Source organism: Cavia porcellus, unplaced genomic scaffold (assembly GCF_034190915.1).
Source record: "Cavia porcellus strain 051 isolate PalLab524CR breed Dunkin Hartley unplaced genomic scaffold, mCavPor4.1 scaffold_3, whole genome shotgun sequence".
In the NCBI taxonomy this organism is placed as follows: Eukaryota; Metazoa; Chordata; class Mammalia; order Rodentia; family Caviidae; genus Cavia; species Cavia porcellus.
In genome coordinates this window covers 27,766,330-27,787,709 of record NW_026947486.1, presented here as the reverse complement: position 1 = coordinate 27,787,709, position 21,380 = coordinate 27,766,330, and the positions used below count along the sequence as shown (strand labels likewise).

Sequence of the window (21,380 nt, the reverse complement as noted above, 5' to 3'; positions counted from 1 at the left end):
TGTCTCTAGAAATTAATGGAGAAACAAGATGCTTCCAAGACAAAGAGGAACTTGGGAAATTTGCAACTATCAATCCAACTCTACAGAGAATACTGCAGGGCATTCTGGAGAGAGAGAAAAGTACTAAGATTCCAGGAACAGTGGCAGAGAGGCCTCAATGAATGGAGCAGAAAAAAGAATGAAGAAGATAAGCAGACAACTGATGGCAAAAAAAAAAAAAAACCCACAACATAACAGAAATGAGGCAGAAAAGGTTGGTTATAATCTCTTATATAGATGGCTTTGATACACTAAATTAAAAAATAAGAACCACACGTGGAGTAGATCAGGAGACAGGGTCCACCGAGATACTATTTATAGGAGATATAATTAACATGAAAAAGAGTACATGGAAAATCAAATGTGAGAAAACAATGCTATATGTGACAGAGAACCAGAGAGTAATAGGTGCAACTAGACCAGTATTTTTGGATAGGTTGGAAAGACAGACTTTAATAGGTACAGGAATACAATTAGAGAAAAGTCCAGGATAGAGAAAGTTCAGAACCACTTAGGTACATAGCAGGTCCCCACCCCCAGTTTAAAACCAAGGGTCTTGGTCAGACCCAAAAATGCATGGTGTACCCTGGGGAAGTGAAAGGGGAAGGAAAGTCTTACAAAACATGGCAGAAGATATTGTTAATGGTGTATCAGGATTTAAAACCCACATTACTCCCACCACTCTGCTTAGATTTTATTCTTCTTTTTTCTGATAGATTTTATTCTGTCCCAGTTTGTCTACTTGCATTAGATTTGAGGGCACAGACAGCTATCCCCAAAACACCAGGATATAGCACAGTAATCATCTTTATTTTCCTATTATCTTAATCTAGAGCCCTGCATGACTTATACTGTTTTATCCTGACTGATCTTAGTTAAATCTGGTTTGTTTGATTGCTGTTTGGTATTGACAGATTTTATTCAAAACTGATATGATTGATAATATCAAGTCTGAGAGTATAGGCAACTACACTGTAGATGACAAGACTCTACAATACATATTCTGGTTTGATAACTGCCTGTTTTTGAAGTTCTACATTGTATACAAAGTTGTATTTTTATTAATACTGTTATGTACTGATATATTCAATTATACTATGTCTGATGATATAGCCAATTCTATTGAAGATAACAAGAGACAACACAGGAACCATGGAATAACTCCTTGTACAACAGTCTTATATATTTTTTTTGTCTCATGTGTTGATAGGAATATATTTTTTTTGTCTTGCTTTGTTTTGTTTCTCCCTCTAATATAGAAAGGATAGAAATACATGTTAAAACTCATGCATGTGTAGAATCTATAAACAGTTTATGAGAACTGATCTTATGACACATGATGAAATGAACAGGTACTTTGAAGAAAAAAGAACACTAAAATACCCAGTGCTGACTCTGGAGTGTCATAATGTGAAACCCAGAAATAGTATCATTCTTTGTTCAGAGTGATATTAGCCTGCTTAGATTTGTTCAATCTCAACATAATTGAAGATATGGATAACTGCATATATGTTTAAGTGTATAGGACTGACAACCGTGTTACTAAGTTTTTGTTGGATAGTTGTACAGATCTGTTTGCAGTCTCACTGTTTGAATTCCTACTTTATATGTTCCACTTTTGTATCTTGAAAAACTGTTTGTAAAAGGACAGTGTGTAAACATCAACTAGTGATTTCTTACTGCTTATTTTTTTTTCTCTGAACATATGTTTTATTTCTGCCTATTTTCTGTTTTATTTAGTCTTCTTTTAAATAAAATTTTAAAAATAGAGGCAAGGTTAGATGACAAAGTGTGATCACCTGATTTTTGGGAAACTGGAGGGCACAAGAAAGAAAAGAATGAAAAAGAATGTAATGGAGTAATCACAAAGGACAGAGACAATGATTAATCACTTGAAAATTTAAACTCAAGAAGTTGATGAAAGACAAAAATAAAGATCAATAGAATAAAATGTAGAAGAAACAAAAGAAACCTAAACAGTAAAAAAAATATAAAGAAGAGGATGAAAAACTGAAGAAGAAAAGAAATAAAGAGAAAAGGGATTAGAGAAGGGAGATTTAAAAAAACCTCAAGTACAAACATAACCACAGAACACAAAACAAGATGACATCCAACCAAACAGAAAAGTGATAGCAAATGAGACAAACAAGGGAGAATGAAATAATAAGATATTGTTGGTGTTTATTGTTCTGTGACAGTGTCTTTTAGCTATCACAAATGTGCTGTGTACAGAAATGATCTTGGCCTCTGGGTCAGAGGGCTGGGACTGGTCTTCTGTTTGTGGAGTTCTCCAGAGTTCAACTTCTGGCTCCTTGCTGCTTCAAATGATTCCACATTACTGGTTTCACTGATTACTTTGCTCTCCAAAGCTTTGTGTGTGCACATGTACTTAGGGACCCACTTTTGCCCTGGATCTTGGGTTTCTGATTGGTTCAACTGCCAAACGTGTGAGTTACATAACTCATGCAGACATCACCATTTCAGACAAAATGGAGGAAGTGAAAAGTGTGGACTCACACTCTTTTCACAGGTTCCACCATCCTGGAGACAATGGAAGAAGCACAGATTTCAGACTTACACTCTTCTTGCAAAGCACCACTGTCCCAAGGCAATGGAAGAAACACAGAGCACAAATTCACACTCTTATTGCATGTGCCACTGTCCCAGGACAGTGGAGGAAGTGCAGAACTTGGACCCACATTCTTCTCATAGGAACCACAGGCTAAGGGACAATGAAGGAAGTGTAGAGCATAGACACACACTTCTCACAGGAACCACCATCCCAGGGCAATGGAAGAAGTACAGAACATGAATTTGCACTCTTCTCATAGGCAACACCATTCTGGAGAAATAAAAGTACAGAGTGCAAACTTACACTCTTCTCAGAGGTCCTCTCATCCCTGAAACAATGGAAGAAGTGCAGAGTGTGGGACTCATACTCTTCTCCCATGCACGATCGTCTGGGGGCAGTGCAAGAAGCAGAGAACAGACATTTACACTCTTCTCACAAGTCTTACTGTCTGAGAGACAATGAAGGAAGCTCAGAGCATGAACTCACACTATTCTTGTAGATACCACAGTTTCAGGGCAATGGAGAAAGTGCAGAGTGCCTACTCACACTTTTCTTGCAGGCCCTGCCCTTGCTGGAAACAATTATCTCTTTCTAAAATATCTTTCAGAAAATTTTGGAAGAATTGTTTGGTGATCATTAATTTCTTCAGGTGTTCTTTGTCATGGAAGTATCTTGTTTCTCCACTGACTTTGAAAGGTAGTTTGGCAGAGTGTATCAGTCTGTACTGGAAGTTTTCTTTCAATATTTCAAACACTTTACCCCAAGTTCTCTGTGAGTTAAGTATTTGTATTGAGAACTATGCTGTGATCCTCATGGGTTTTTCTGTTTTGGTGATTTTTTTTCTCTAATGTCTTTTAGTATTCTGTTCTTATGTTGAAATTTGCAATCTAGATTATTTTTTGACTTTGTTTAGATTATTTTGGTCATGGTTAATTGGCTAATGCCTCACTTATCTCCATGTAAAATTGTTTTTTTTCATGCTTGGGAAGTTTTCTGCCATTACTTCTGGGAATAGTTTTTTTTAAAAATGTCATTTGCCCTGTATCCTGCTTCTTCATTGAATCCAATTAATATTATGCTGTTTTTCCTTCCATCATCAGCATCTATTTCATTACTTTTATCATTTCTTCTTTTACCTGGGAGATTATTTCTAATTTGAATTCCTTTAAAGCTTCCTGGAGTTGCTTCTTTATTTCAGTTGCTATTTTTTCAGGTATTTCAGGTGTATGGCATATATTTTCTTGTATGTACATGGTTCCTCAGCTTTCTTGGGATGGCCTGGAGGTTTGAGATTGCATTTTGATCTTTCATTTCGTCATTTTCCCATATTTGCATGTTTCAAGTGATGTCTCAAAGCTTCCCTTGGGCATGTTGGAAATCATCTCCTATGCCCTCTGCTCCTGCAACTGAATGGAGGTTGTTGAGCATGGTCCCAGGTCCCCAGGACCTCCCATGTGTCCCAGAAGCTGGGTGGGGGCCCCTAACCACTGTGAATGATGGTCCAATTCTCCCCCCAGGGAAGGACCAATGCGCTGGAACTCACTTCACCTGCTTTCAACTCCCCTGATTGAAGAAGGTCCCTGGGTATAATCTAGTTGGGCCACAAAACCTCCCAAGCCTAGTTTAGTATGGCTGGAAGCTGAGCGGGTCCCTGACCACTGGGAGCAATGATCTTAAACTGTGCTGGGGCTCAGGATGGTGAGCAGGAGCTCACCCATGCTGGGAGTCCAGTTCCCTCCTCCAAAAACACAGTTCCCTGGATTGAAAGAAGGCACTGTGCATGGCCCAGATGGGCCCAAAACCTGCAGAGCCCAGTCTAGTGTGGCTGGAAGCTTGGTGTGTGTCTTGACCATTGGGAGTGAGGATTTTAATTTCTCCAGGGCCTGAGCTAGTGTGCAGGAACTCACCTGATGGGGTCTTTAAATTAAGGGAAGTCTAATTTTTGTGGTCTTCTTATACTGTATATTTTAGTTCTCTGAGGAGTAGCTGGTAAAAATTTTGACATTCTGTGAATTGCTTTTTCATTCTGTTAGTGATTTCTTTTGCTGCGCAAAAAAATTTTAATTTGATGTAATCCCAGTTGATTATTTGTAATATTTCCTTGTGCAATTGGAGGTTTGTTCATAAATCTTAACCTACACCATGAATATAAGAATTTTACCTATTCTATGTTCCAGCAGTTTTAATTGTTTGTTTTATTAATTTGATCTTTGATCCACTTTGATATTAGTTTAGTGCATGTCTGAGTGATATGAGTCCAGTTTCAATTTTGGAATGCGGAAAGCCAGTATTCCCACACCATTTACTAAAGGGGTTTTCTTCTAGTGAACTTGGTGTTATTCTCAATGACAAAGTGGCTGAGTGTATTTGAAGTTGTTTCAGCATCTACTGTTCCATTGATCCTTGCCAGTATCACGCTGTATTTTCATGATATTTTGCAGTATAATTTCACATTGAAAATTGTGATGTCCCATGCCTTGCCCTTGTTACCCAGAATTGCTTTTGCTATTTTATGTGTCTTGTGATTTCATGTAAAACTGTAAGGTTTTTCCCCACTTTTGTGAGTTATGCTATTGGTATTTTGATAGGCATTGCATTAAGTCTTTAAGTTTTTGATGTATGATCACTTTCACTACATTGGTTCCTCCTATACAAGAACAGGGGATGTCTTTTCATTTTCTGATATCCACTTTGATATCTTTTTACAGAGTACTATTGTTTTTAGTATAAAAATTTTCACTTCCTTTTTAGCTTCATGCCTAAGTATATCATTTTTGATGCTATTGTGCAAGGTGCTCTTTTTTCTAATTTATGTACAAGAATGCTATTGATTTTTGAGTGTTAGTTTTATGTCCTTTCATGTTGGTATGTTGTAGAAAATAAAAATATTCATACATATATATTACATGATAGGAAAAAGAAAACAAATGCTTCAGAGTTTTACTAGTTTTGTTTTCATTTAAGGGTCAAAATACACATTATACAGAACATAAAGAATATAAAGTTGTTCATAATTTCAATGTTTCTGGCCATGGTTTCATAATTGCAAGAAGGAAATGCCATAGTGAAAGGCCAGCACTGAGGAAACCTGGTATCTCATGGCATATGTGAAGCAGAATGAGATAGAATCAGAATGAGGAGGAAGCTGGGAACTATAACTACTCTTCATAGGCACATCCCTAATAACCTACTTCCTCCATCTAGACTCAAACTTCTAAAAAACCATTCTGCCATAAGTACTGTTCACTGAGATAATCATAAAATTTTATGTGTAATTCTACTTATGTATGTTAACTTTATTGATGTACATGTTAATCAATTATTCTATGCCTTGAATAAACCAGCTATTATAATTTTTTATTTTAAAGATAGTAAAATACAACAAAACAAGACAAAACAAAGCCAGGCAAGACAATGCAGCAAAATTGGTACAGAACTTCAGAGCAGTATCCCGGGAAAACAATAATAGCTACCATAGTATATCTTGTCTTCACAATAGTTGTTGATTCCATCAGGTATAGCAAGATCAAACCAAACACAAAACACTATAAAAAATGAAAACAGTATTGAATAAAGCAAAAATAATCAACAAAGCAAAACAGTGAAAACAATATTGGATTTCAAAGACAAGATAGAAGGAAATCCTCCATATTATTTATATTGCATAATGCCATTCTCCCAAGAGATGCTCAGACCACTGGCCCAGGCCTGCATAATCAACCAAACAATACAAGCATTTAGTTGCTTTACACATCTTAATTGCTAGCCACTCAAGATGTGTTGGGAACCATCCAGTACGTAACGGGAGGGTGTGTGTGTGTGTGTGTGTGTGTGTGTATGGAAAGTGTCACAGGAGGTTCTCTCCCTGGTGCAAGGCTTCTGCTGCTTACCAGGAAGGCTGGATCCTTGATTTCTTTGTTGGTTTCCCAAGTCCCAGCATGGTGGATTCTCAGGAGACACTGGATCTTTTCTCTGGTGCACGTGCAGCTTGCACTGCTTACCAGAAAGGCTGGATCCTTGATTTCTTGGTTGGTCCCCAAAGTCCTAGAATGATGGATTTTCAAGAGGCCCTGGATCTTCTCTCTCTTGCTATTCTGATTTTTATTGTAGGCTTTCATAATTATTAATATTATTATACCTGTTTTTCCCAGGTCCCATAGATTCGGATATCTCATTTTCATTGATTTTAGGATTTTAAGATTCTCTATTGAGTTTTTCAGTCAACCAAAAATCATTCAGAACTATATTATTTAATTTCTATGTGTTTTTATAGTTGCTGTAGTTTTATTTTTATTTTCATTTCATTATGATCTAGTTAGATATAGAAAATTATTTTTCCATTTGGTAAAATATGCTATGTGTATTAAAATATGATCTATTTTAGAAAAAGTATTATGAGTTGATGCACAGGAAGAATATTCTACTACTAAAACAGTCTGTACCTTTCCATAAGTGTATGGTATAGTTACTTAACTCTTGCTTTTTCCACATTCATCTAATTGTGAGGATGAGTTTTTTAATTCACTCATTATTCTTGTGTTTGAATCCGTTTGTTTCTTTACATTGTGTAGTATCATTTTATTAATTTGAGTGCACTATACTTGGGTACGTTATCACTATATCTTCTTAGTGGATTGGTCTCTTTATTTGTAGTGATGTCAGTGTTCCCTTTAGCAACTTCTATTTAATTTTGCAATGGTGGCACATCTATGGCATGCATGTTGTTTGTACTTTGATATAAAAGATGTTAATATGTGAATTTTTAAACCAAAACCCCAAATTTAATTGCAGTGTTGGCACCTTATAATAACTGAGTTTCGAGGGGCAGTTTGGTTACTTGAAACTAAAATGTATCTAAATATGGTTTACAGTACACTTTGTTGGATGTGACTGTAGCAATCCTTTCTTGATTCTAGATTTGACTGGCATGGAATAACTTCCAATATTTTACTCTCTGTATGTTTTTGCCAGAGAATTCAGATTTTTAATCCAATATGCTGATCTGTGTCCCTTATTTGGAGAACTTCAGTAAATTATATTCAGCATTTGTAGAAAAAAGTTTTAAAAAGAGCACTAAAACCAATGGGAAGTAGAATTACTCTGGTTCTTTTTAGCACATTAGGGTAATTACAGATAACTAGAAATTTTTAAAAAAATCTATGATTCATTTATCTATATTTCCAACTGACTAGAAAATTTCCAAAACATAAAGGTGATTAATGTATATAGAGATAGAAATGCTTATTACTCTGATTTGTTTGTTACTCTCTTTATACAGGTATTGAATTATAATAGTGTATCCCCTGAAGATGTACAAAGACATGTCGCTAGTGGAGGTAAAAAGAAAATCAGTAACATAGGTGTTAAATTGAAAGAAAATGACAAATTCAACAATATAACAGTATATATAAAGACTAACATTTTGATCAAGTAGAGTGTTCTACACATGAAAATGTGGTTCAATATGAGAAAATAAAAAGTATAACCCACCAAATTCATGGTTTAATGAATAAAACAAATGATTATGATATTTTCCTAAAAATGTATCAAAGCTTTTCATAAAGTTATTTTAAATAATAGAGTATGTGATATTGGAACACAAATAGATACTTGCAATATTTAATATCACAGAAATAATATTGTTGGTGAGAAAATGATGGATATTTTCATAAGTCTTGCTTAGAAGCTTATTTTATACAGGTAAAAGAAATAATGTAAGGCTACTATCTCTCATAACATATGAAAATTAGCTTTAGGTGCAGTTAATGTCTGGCTCTAAAAGATAGAATTGTATTTGTCTTAGATAATAATGTATGCATTATATTAGGACATGCTTTCTGGATCAAAACCTATAACTACATGAAGGAAGTTATAGGATGCAGAAGGAAATGTGGAACTGCAATACAGTTACAGCAAACATTACAGTCATGAGTGTTATGAAGAGTCAGCGACGCTTCAAAATTGTCCTAAAATGGAGCCATAGTCTAAGCCTTTATAAACCTGCATTAAGAATCTACTGAATTTAGACTATAAATCCTAAAATGGGTTTTTAAATTTCAGTAATTCCAATTTGGGGAGCAATTAAGCTGAGACATGCATGCTTCAGACATTCTCAGCAACTTGAAAATGAGTGTCTGTTCCCAGAATGTGGTGTCCTGGAGGTATGTAATAGCGTCCATTATTGACTTCAATAGACACTTCAGTAGAAGATATCTGAACGGTCAAAAAATGTGTGAAAAAATATCTAATTTTATAGGCATTGAAGAAAATTCTGATGAAAGCCATAAAATATGTTATACACCAATAAAGTGGTATTTTTAAAAAGTTCACCGTTTGAAGATATATCTCAGTGTAGATTTTGCCTAGCACATATGAGTCCCTGGGTTACTTCTCTAGAAGTTCAAAAAAATCAAGATGGTATTATATTACCACAGATGTAGGATAATTTAAACACTCATATATTTCTGATGAAAACATAAATTGGAACAACTGCATAGAAAAAATGCTTTATCTAGCTAAATTTAAAATGCAAATACTCTGTATACCATGAATTCCAACCTTAGATATTTTCCTGAGGCAAATTCTTATACATATACATGAGACATTTAAAAGATCATCAGAATTTTGTTTTCCTAAATATTACTTCCTAATATGTAGCAATATCAGGGAATTTTAAAGTTCAAATGGATATACCTCTTTCTATAATAAAAGTATATTTGCTTATATAGTTGAGTATCTCAGAGCAATGTAAATAAAAGTACTGTGGTTGCAAATATTTTCATGGATGAACCTTATAGATATAATTCTGAGTAAAACATCAAGGCACAAATTAATACAGTAAGATTCTATTTATTTAAAGTTCAAAAACAGGTAAAAGTAAAATATTATTTAGGCTTGATTTCATCTATAGTAAGATTAGTTTCAAAACAAAGAAAATGATCATCATTGAAAATAGGATAGAAGTTACCTTTGGGAAGAATAAGGGGAATGTGATAAGGGATTGGTATCTGGATATATCTGGAGGTCTGAGCAATAAATGTTCTATTGTCCATCAGAGTAGTGGGTATATGGGCATGTACAATGTCATTATTCTTTCAATATTTGATGCATGATTTTTCATTCCCCCCCAAAATTTTTGTAATCATCTAAATGAAAGTATTCCTTTGATGTAACTGAGGAATATCATTTTTGAGCATCTAGCAAGGAGCGCCAAATAAAATTTTGAAACTTCAACCAAAGACTAAGAGATTTAGAAACTGAGAGAACATACCCTATTATCTGTAATTGCCAAGGATATGATCGAGTACAAAAGGGTCACTGTAGCTACATTTATTCATGTCTGAGACAGCACCACAGGTACACATGAATTACTTTATCTCTCAGTGACACAATGTAATGACAATTAATCTAAACTCAGAAATTGAAAAAGTAAAAAAGAATTTACATGGGGTCTTAGAAATTGAAATATAGGAGACACGGACTCAGGAAGCACTGAATTAGTATCTAGTAGAAGGCAAGAAAAAGTGAGAACTGATTTGGGCTATTGGATATTGAAAAGAAATAGGGAATATGTGACTGACAAAAGATTCAGAATGTATACATAGAATGAAAATGTCCACAAATAGAAGACCAGTAATTTCTTGACATGTATCTTGAGCCACTGAGCCCAACATAATTGTTCAATCAGTTTGGTCATTCCAGATGCCTGTGGTCCAACTTTCTATTTGACCAAAGTTCACATTTTTAGGCAATAGTTTAAATTATGCATAAGTCTTACTTCTTTAATGGCCTCCCAGTACCATTTTGAAAAACTAATGTTTGTTTCATCATAATTTTTCTTTTACTTTCCAAAAAGACATGAATAAATGGGTATTTCTCAGAAATCGATAAACACTGAGACTCAATTTTGTCAGTTGTAATGAAAATTTCATTCTGGCAGACCTTTCCAATGTCAGCTTCAAGCTCCCTCAAAGAATTCCTCTTTTTCTGTTACAGTGCCAGTATTTCTTTGATAGACCAAATCATCAGATAAGACAACTTTTCACAGCCCCACTCAGAGTTGTTATTTTTATTGGAATGTCCTTGATAATTAAAGCTGTCACCATACCCTCCTTTCTCCTCACTTCTTGAGAACAAGACTATAAATAAAGTGAGGAACAGAGGCCTTTGTCGAGAAGCCTAGCCAACTGAGACTATATGCCACAAAATTCTTTGGAATCATTTATAGAAATATGCATATGGAGCATACAGTCTTCATGAGCCTCATTCACAGATTGGATGAATATATTACCAAGAACTGAAAATTCCCAACATGTTTAAACAGAGAAATTATTGTTTATGACAGCCCGATTTCTTTGATTGCCCCATAACATTATGCAGTAATTTCATCACAACTTTACCCAGCTAAAGAGAAAGATTATTAACTAGTACTATGTTGAAACACAATTTGGAGAAGTTAAAAACATTTTATTAATAAAAAAGCACAATAATCATACTAAACAAATATCTTAGTACCTTAGCACACATTCTGCCTGGATGCCACATGGGGAGAGTTCCTTTCAGCTAGGACAGAGTAAACTCTAAGTGGCCATGCTAACTGAAGCAATTCTTGAAGCTTTTCAGGTGGAAGCCAGACATTTACATGAGACTGCTTAAAACCATGCCTCTGGAGCAGGAATTATTATAAAATACAGGAAATACTGGGTGGCACTTTAAGGCATTAAAACAATGAGGCATAAATATAAGAATCAAGTAGACTAAAGTTTACTATACTGTTTTATGCTTAAGTTAATAATGATAAAATAAATCAGTTCTTTTATTGCAAGCTTTCCCCAAAACAAGAAATAGCAAGTCAGATTCTGGCACAGCTCTCTTGCTGTAAACTCTTGTAAAAATAAATGAATAAATAAACAAAACAAAAAGGTCATAGCACTAGGAATTCTCTTTTCCTTTTTTATTTCATTTTATACAATGAAAACACCACTCAATACAACATAGGAATACGGTAATTTCCATTAATTTGGTAATTTTTACTAACTCTAGGAAATATCAGTAAATTGGACGCTTAAAAGTTAACAAAATATTATCTCTTCACCTGCCCTCAACTCATGAGAAAAACGAACAGAATTTGAAAGCAGTGTTTGAAAAATGAAGAAATATCCTGCCAGTGTTACACATTCTATCCTCTTCCAGCAGAGTCCAATCTCAAACACACTTTACCCCACTTCCTTCGTATAGTAAGTGGAGAATGAGAAAATATGAATATCAACATGCTGAAGGCAGAAGGACTTTGAGAAACTGCCTTGGTGCTTCTGACAAGATGAGACATAATGTGGTACAGCTAGTGAGATAAAAGGGAGAAACAGTTTTAAGACAATGGATTTGTACAGCTGTACCTTTAGGTATTGAAAATGAGGAAAATATGACAACTCAGTAGTTAATAACAAAGAGAATGTAAGAAAGGTGAAAATAAGAAAGATTTCAGTGGCATTTCTTTTACTTTTTATCTTTTTAAGTACTGGGCATTGAATGCAGTATTGTCACTGCATTCCCAGATCAATTTTAATTTTTTTTTTTCTTGTTTTGGGATGGAATCTTGTCAACTTGCCCTGGCTGGGCTCACTATTTCAGGGTTCTAGGTTTACTACCGGTGCCACCAGTCTTGACTTCAACTACCTTTGTTGCTGATTCAAATTTAGCCCTTATTACCTGGGAGGCCTAATTCCCTACTGCTCATGGGATAAGTATATAATTACCAGGATAATAAAGATTATAATTTATTGTTGTTCATTTAAGTGTCTTTCATCATTTTTGCCACTCAAAATATTCTTGTTCGGTAAATATTTGGAGCCCCATTTTTAGTTGGGTTAATCGAGACACAAAGAACTGATATGATTCAACTAAATTCTACTAGAGGACTGAGAAAAATATGGAAAAGAGGTAACTCAGGAAAACACTCCTGTTGTCAAAAGCTATATTCAGTAGGAAAACAGGTAGTGCCAAGATTTCTTTAAGTTGGGCTCACTTAGTTTCTTTTGTGTTAATTCTCCCCTAGTATCTAATCCGGTAATTAGCACATTATGAAATAATGCATTTCCCTGGTTTATTCAAGGTTAGCAAATTTCTAATAATCTGGCAATGAAAAATCTTTTTAGGACAAGATAGATGCCAAATTTTTGGTGTCAAGATCACAGAAATCTGATTCTAGAATTTTGCTGATACTCTGTTTCTTGAAACAGACCTTTCGGAATTCTCAAACTATTACGGTCATATGCATAAATACTGGGTTCTGTTTTGTAAAGTTGTTTACCATGAGTGTACATATTGACAAATCAGATATTGGTACTCAAATAGATGGCAACAAGTGGGACCCATACTTCTCACCACTGGAATCAGAGGAGACATATATATATATATATATATATATATATATATATATATATATATGTATATATGAAACAAGGTAGACTGATTCATGTGGATTCGAGTTGAAGACACCAATATGCACTCCCATACATCTAAACTATATGAATGATCACATAAGTTAGTGCACAAACATATATTTCCTTGTCTCGTCAGCTGAGAAGATCTTCAAACAACAGTATCTCAGCAACAACAAGCCTACCTGATGCCCAGATATTGGTTTCTAGTAACATTTGCCAGTAAATGTAAGCAGGACTCCTTTTAAAAGGATTTAGTGTAGGGATGAAAAATGATCCCATAACAGCTTGGAGTCCTAGAATATAAGGATAACCTAATAAATAAGGATGGTATGTCAAAAAGACTTGAGAGTCAACATAAAAGAGTTCCCTATGAGCAAAGCAAAAAACAACTTGGTCAGCAAAATAATTAAAGTAGTATAGAATTGCAACCTACAAATAAATATACATGAATCCATCTGAATATAAATAAACAATTTTATAAATAAATAAATGAACAAGAGACAACTCTCCCATTTAGAATAATTCCAAATAGCTTATAGAGATATTTGAAATCAAGAATATGGTGAATACATCATTAACACTTCAAATGTGGATTGTATATAGTGACTTCTTTTGAAAAAAGTATGAAAGGGAGATAAAGAGTACATATGAAAAAGATGATAAATGCTATCTTTGCTAAGTGCTCAAGCTTAACAAGAATGATATTATGTAAATATCATAAAAATCTAGCACTTTATCCTGTGATCTTCTTCCACAGAGCCCAGTTTCTTCATGGTAAAAAAAACTAGATAAATCCAAACTGAAAAACTTACTGTTCAATACTTCCAGGGCAATTGAAAACAAAGTAAATCTGAAAAACTCTCATAACCAAAAGGACCCTACAAAAATTTGATTACTAAATGTAATGTAGTATCTTGAATACTGGAAGTATAATAAAAGAGAAAAAGGATATTGGATAAAAATGAAATCAATCTGGATAAAGTATGAACTTCAATTAATATTAATACATCAATATTATTTCATTAATTGTAACAGATGTACAATAATAGTGTTCAAAGTTAATAACACATGAAACTAGATGCAAGGTATAGGGGAATTATTTGTACTATCTTCACAATTTTTCTGTAAACCTGAAAGTGTTTCAAAATGTAAAGTTTATTTTAAAATATTTTCATGTCGCCAATATTTATATTTTAACCACAAAACACTCCACTAATCTACCCTACAAGTTCACATTTCATGTAATTTTTCTTAAACTTTACAATCACAATTATAAAATAGTTATGTTCAACTTCCAATAATCCACAGATGGAGAAATTCCACTGCAACAAATCCCAGGATATTATACAACCTTATTAATATTAAGGCCATTGCTATGTCCTAGGCAACTGTCATGCTAACTGTGCTTTGTTGATATAAATACACCAAATTCAATGAAATCCAAAATGTTTCTGAAGTGAGATACTTTTTAGTATCTCACCATCTACTTACTAAAATTTTTACATGCTTTTGGTGCTGTAACTCTTCAATAACACTGTATTTGAATTTATATACCTTATGAAATACCTTTATAGAATTCTAACACATTCCTTAAAGTAAATTAAATCATTCAAAAGTTTTTGTTTTGTCAGTGGGTAGGAAAAGGTAACAATAAAAATAGAGTTAGAATTGCTTCTTGACTAAAGCGAATTACTAACAGTCCCTTACTATTTTGCAGAAAAAATTTAAATAAATCTTACCCTGCATATTTGTCAGGGACACCAATATTTTGGATACTTATTTAATCATCTTAATTACTTATAAATAGAACATACACCCAATGCAAATGTCTTGAGATTTTAGGGTCAGAGATCAGTTATGAGATCTAGAAAAGGAATCAGTATCCAAACCATGGAGGAAAAGGTTAAACCTTTGAGCTCTACTTTGAAATACTGTACAAGCTACACAATTGTAAAGCTTGAATGTATGTAAGATGGGAATCCACCTTTTCCAAATGATTTCATAGCTACTCAGAGGTTCTAAACAGCATTTAAGCCCTAAGTATTCCCTACTGATTCAGTAATTAGTTCATAGCTTGGACTTGTATATCTAAAAGTAAGAAAAGGCCCATGACAAAATAATAATGATAATAGTAAAATCCTACATGTTATTTCAAAACTGTAAGTAGTCCTTATATTTATAGAGGGTTTATGGTCTGGAAAGACATTACAAATTGAAATGAGGTAAATAAAAATCTAGGTATTACAAAAGTTTTAGAATTAAAAATCTGTGTGTCTAATGTTATATGGCAATAAGTACAAAGACATTTTTTCAACTGTGAATGGTTTTTTGTAGTAAAAGTTTTGAAAGATAACATAAAATTGGATAAATATTATGTCCAATCACGTAAAATTTTCTTTTTGCTTGTTTTAATTGTGTCATCTCTAGGGGAATGGGTGTGCAGGTTTATAAGGCCTCAAGAAAACGTTTGCAGAACTTGACCCATATTTATCACCTCTCTTAAATATGAGAGATGGGTAGGAATAAACATTATAAAATCCCTTTTGGGTGCTAGAATTCTATGGTTTAATTAGTATGGACATCTTAAGAGGTAGTAACCTAAAACATTCAGGCAGGGATTCGATAAGTATCTGCCAAGGAAAAAGGGTTCAATAAGAAGATAATCTTTAGGAGACAGGCTGAATTGACTTCAATTTTTACAGTGCCCCACTCACTTTATCCTGGAAGGGGAAATACATCTCATGGAAGTAGATCTGCGATTCAGGGATAGAAATAGGATGTATAGCCCAAAGGACATTATGAAACAGTCTGACTGGACAACCAAATGTGTGTATTATGCAATCTGCTGTAATGGCTAAAAGAAATGGCTTAGGTGTTCATTACAGTTATAAAACTTCAAACTGCCTTTTTAAAGTTAATTTTTACCAAAAGTTTCTTATATTCTTTATAAAACACAGGAATAAGTGCCAAGAATGTCATGCAGTGAACACAATTCCTTTCTTCCAACTTCTCACCTCTATATGGCATGGCCTCTGTGTGATTCTTCATTATATACCAGACCAAATTTGTTTATGTAAACAAAGGGATAAACAGTAAGAAGCCATCCCACAAGAGACCTCAAAAGGCTGCCATTTGAACGAGATTTGTGATTAATATCACTGTTGCTATCCTTTTTAAATGAAACTCACCTCTTATTAGCCATCAGGTTCATTCTAAGTCTACTTGTTCTTGTCACTGATTGGCATATTTATTTCAAACCCTTGTCTATTTTACAACTGTCTTGATATACTTTGAACATTTGCCCAAATGTAACCTAACAAAGAATGTAACTGTTTCACAAAATCTTTACTCTCAAAGCACGTGGAAGATGAAGAAAAAGATAAAATTTCTTTATTCCCTTTGATGGGTTTAAAAAGAAGCACCAACACTGCCTGAAAACCAACCATAAGTAGAAATAAGGTTGAATTTATAAAACTTTTGAAGTTTGGTATAAGGCTGAGAATGTTCCCTATCAGTAGGTTGCAAATCTCTCTAACTAGTGTAGTATACCTATCAACTACATATTTATCCTTTGTCCATCCCAGAATTGAAACAATCATATTAAACAATCATAAAAATGGGTAAAATAAAGGGAAAATGAAGCAGCAGATATTTGTTCACAGCTTTGAGTTTGATTTCTATTTTGTTATTGTAGGAAGAATGTCTATTTCAGAGGAGGGGAGATTGGGGTTGGGGCAGCCATGGGTGCCACACTAGAATTCAACCCAGGCAGAGGCTGAAAAAAGTTAAGTCTAGATAGAGTGGAGGTGAAGATGGATTATAAAGGGTCCCATGGAAAGCCAGCTATCTTTTCTCCAGTCACCTCAATCTGGCTCAGTAGGCTGCTCCAACCCCATTGCAGAGGCAAGTCCAAGTCAAAAAGCAAAATAGGGTTGTGTATACACGGGAAATAAACCAGTACAGCTCCTCTGGAGTGACCTGTGGTGCTTACATGGTGTCATGGCGTCGGCGGTGCAGAGACAGGTGGTCAGATCGAGAAAAGCTGCGGTTGCAGTCTGTGCACCTGAAGGGTTTGATGCCTGTGTGCTTACGGAAATGGCGTGTGAGCTCATCTGAGCGAGCAAATTTCCAGGAGCAGCCATCCCAGGTGCATTTATAAGGTTTCTCTCCTGAAAAGGGAATATAAAAAAAGAAAGGAAATCAGAGAGGAGATGATTGGCTCCAAGAAAGGTAACAGAACACATACATATCTTTTATCAAACCTCTAGTCTAAAGATGGAGGCAAGCCAGGCATAATTATGCAAGTATGTAACCCTAGATATTCCAGAGACTGAAGCAGGAGGACTGCAAGTTCAAAACCAACTTGCACACTTTAGGGAGGTTTTGTTTCAAAAATTAACAAAAAGAAACAGGTCAGGTGTGGTGATGAATGTCTATAATTCCAACACCCTGGAGGCTAAGCCAGAAAGATTGCCATGAGTTTGAAGCCAGTTTGGGGTATAGAGTGGCTTCAGGGCCACCCTGAACCACATTAGGATATACCATCTTAAAAGATCAAAGGAATTAAAACTAAATGCATCAACATTGTTGGGTCTATAACTCACTATCAAAGTGATTCTCATGCATGAAGCTCTGGGTTCATTCCTTAGTATCACAAAATGGAGAAGGATCAACAATCACATTGAGGGCATGTTTTACACCTTTTTAATTAATTGGAACATATATATATATATAGTACAACATGATGTTTTGCAATATGTATATATTGTGAATTGGCTAAATCAGGGTACTTCATATATATATATATATATATATATATATATATATAAATATATATATGTGTGTGTGTGTGTTACCTTATGTACTTTTTTGGTATTGAGAACACTTAAAATATATTCTCTTATAGATTTTAAACAGTAAAATACGTTGTTACTCACAGAAGTCCTAAAGAGAGGTTATTGTGGCCTATATCTAGATGTTTATTCAAAGCCTCATGCTTTCAAAAGTGAGGCTAGTTCTACAGTGTGTGATACAGGGATTAGGGGTGTGTGGTACTAAATTTATTCCACTGATTGGAATTAGCATAGTTCTTTGTGTGGCTGAATGGATTTACTAAAGATAAATACCTCACCCTTGTTGTGGGTGGCACTGCTCAAAGGGTACATAGCATAGATAGAATAAGGGGAAAGGCAGCTGGCTGCTTTACTATACTGCCTCCTGTCTATCCTGACATGGACTACTCCAATTTTGTGATGCCATTCTGTCATGTAAGTCTGCCTTAGAATCAGTAGACTGTGGGCTGAAACTATAAACTAAAATAATCATTTCCTTCTTTAATTTTGGATACCTGGTATTTTGTCTCAGCAAAGAGGAAAGTAATTAAGGAAGAGGCCAAAATAATAGATTGAAAAACACATCAAACAGGTCTTTATTTGAATTCAAACTGCACACAAACCACACTAGTTTTGGGTTCGTAAATAATCCATAGCAAAGTCTTTGTTCCCTCGATTCTCATGGGGTGTGGTGAGTAAAATTATCTCCCAAGACTGTTCAAAATGTTTTTTTTTTTAAAAAGATAGTTGTCAAGCAATAGAACTGGTATCCAAAGCTGAAGTCTTTTGACACTTCATCAATGTACTACATTGTAGTAATTGTATCTTTTTCTCTAATATCTCTCATAAAACAGCATAAAATATAGCTATACACACAAAAAATTTGATTCAAAGAAAAAATGTTCGACTAAAGCTACAGACTTTTTCCTGTGTAATGCTAGAAACTCATGTCTATGGAATGGCATGGAGAGAGATGACAGACCAACTTTTTAAAATATAACTCAATGCTCAGAATCTTTAGGTTTCATCTGAGTTACATATGGGATGTGTATGTTTAAAATATGAAGCTAAAGGGAAAAATAGTATAAAAATCTGAAGCAAGATATTGCCTCCCTTTCTCTATCTGTATATATATAATCCTACATATGCATACATTCAGAATACAGGCAATATCAATACACATAAATGTAAATCATTAGAAAAACTGTTAACATTTAGCAAACAGAAGATGAGAGATGGTGAGAGGAGGGCTATTTCTTTTTATTTTATATCTTTTGGTATGGTCTGAATGCATTAAATTTATATCTTCTATAAAATTTTAAAATCGAAAAAGAAAGAAATTATGAGTGCAAATAAATACTCATTTAGTCTGTTATATGATTAGGGTCATATTTGTTCTCGTAATATAGTTCTCTTCTTAATCTATTGCAAAGAATATATATTATTTTATGTCAGAAACAATGGGGACACAAAATGCACTGGTATTTTAATGCTCTGTCTTCTGGATCCTATTCTACTTCCTTCTCATAAATTTTCTGGGGCATTGAACTTTTTGCTACTTTAAATTCTAGTGGTAACCTGGTTTGCACAGACTGTTTTCAATTTAATGCTGACCACGGACTAATCCTGTCAAGTGTTCACTAACTATATAACTTCCATATAATGAACAGCAGAATGGAATCCAACCTAAGTCAGAGCTTTGGATCATATTTAGACAATAATTTTGATGATTAATGTAATTACTGGTTATGTCAATATTCAGAAACTACATTTGCTGCTAATAATAAGAACTGAATATTTTGAGAAAACAGATGGTCTATGAAATGTTATCAAATACGAAAAATTATTGAATGACTAGATGCATGCACACACACACACACACACACACACCTCAGACAAATGGACATTTGGATAGCTAAATAGAAATTTATTAACAGTATGAAAAAGAATGAAATTTCAGTGTTAGAGGGTGTATAAATGAAATTTTTACTTTTTGAAGTCTATAATTTTATGCTATCCACACAACTTTGATGTCGATATCTATATATTTTTGTGGCCTCTTAAGAATTTCTCATAAGAATTCCTGTATTTGCTACAAACAAAGGAACTAAAACTGACTTATGAAGCAGTCACACCCTGTTGTGATCAAGACTCATTTCCTATAACACACAAATTGTAACAACTCAGCAGAGACCCATCTACCTATATAATTGGAGCTAACTTTTATTATCATTGAACAAGCTTCCCTTTTACCTAACTTCACATGACACAAACCATAATGTTCATCAACTTATCATCTAAAAGAATCAAATATATAAACAGAAAAAATTAATTCACAATATAAAATATATACACTATGTGACAAAGACAGCCCATCGCTAGATCTTTTGGGTGGTGTAAAAACATTGAGATGAAGACATGACTATGTAAACAAGCTAAAGGTGAATAGATCAAAAGGTGAGTAGGTCAAAAGGCATAAAGCAAGCCAGTCTACTAGGGTCAAGGTCCTGTAAGGCAATGCAGTGAATGGTACATAATATTAACCACCTTTGCAAACAGAAAATCTTTATAATAGTACTATGAGATGATTCAATCATGAAAAACAGGTTGAAACTTTGGACTGATTAAGAAAGATAATTTAGACTTAAACATTATAGGTACTAATACAAAAATAGGATGTGGTCAGTGGGAACAGTTTTCCCTATCTACAGATTATAACTGAGATGCACTGATGATAGAAAATTTTAGAATAATAATAAAATATACTAAAAGTTAGTTTGTTGAATCATCCTCATGTCAACTTTAAACCATGTAAATGGTACCTCCCCACCCAGAAAGACAGCACCCACTGTCTTTCTCTATTTCATGGTACACTACCTCATGAAGACACTGGAGTTTATGTTGGGTTAACACTGAACATTTCTTTAATTTTAGAATTTTTTACTCAAAATTGCAAATGAAAATTATCTACCCATTATGTATAATGTGCATTGCATTGATTAAGAGGTCACTGACACATAAAATAGGTGATAAGATCAATTATTTCTTGAATTGATAGAGGGTTCAATAATAAATGTAAGAAAAAAACCTAAGGGAGTAAGGCTAGAATTGAACAGATCTTTTTAAATTTTATTTAAAGAGAAACAAACAAACAAAAATACTTGGAGAAAAAAGGGTAGAAATAATACAGAATTACAGAAAAATAAATGGTAAGAAATCAACAGTTGATAAGTTACATATTGTCATCTTAGAAACAGTTGTTCAGGTTACAAAATTAAAGTATGTAAAGTGACATTCAAATAGTGATACTGCCAACAGTTCTGCTCAATGATCTAACAAAAACTTAGTAATATGGTTATCAGTCCTACACACTTGCTTTTTTTTATCTTAAAGAAGGTAATATTAAACATATCAAAATGGAATAAAACAGTTCAAAAAGAAACAATTTAAAGAAATACAGATTTCAAAGCAAGTCCACTGGAAAGCTTCACTGTT

At 34.0% G+C, this 21,380-nt stretch overlaps 1 protein-coding gene across 5 annotated transcripts in view; it reads right to left on the bottom strand.

Annotated features, from left to right (window-relative positions):
- Nucleotides 1–10,664: 10,664 nt before the first annotated feature.
- Nucleotides 10,665–21,380, bottom strand: part of Klf8 (KLF transcription factor 8) — a 115,408-nt gene continuing 104,692 nt past the window's right edge. For 4 of the 5 annotated variants that reach the window (XM_023566368.2, XM_063245985.1, XM_063245986.1 and 1 more), the window contains one exon: nt 10,665–17,222. In XM_023566368.2, the coding sequence (XP_023422136.1) occupies nt 17,041–17,222 (182 nt within the window). In that variant the 3' untranslated portion in view covers nt 10,665–17,040. The remainder of the gene's footprint in view (nt 17,223–21,380) is intronic. The other variant, XR_010046566.1, reaches the window with a different exon arrangement.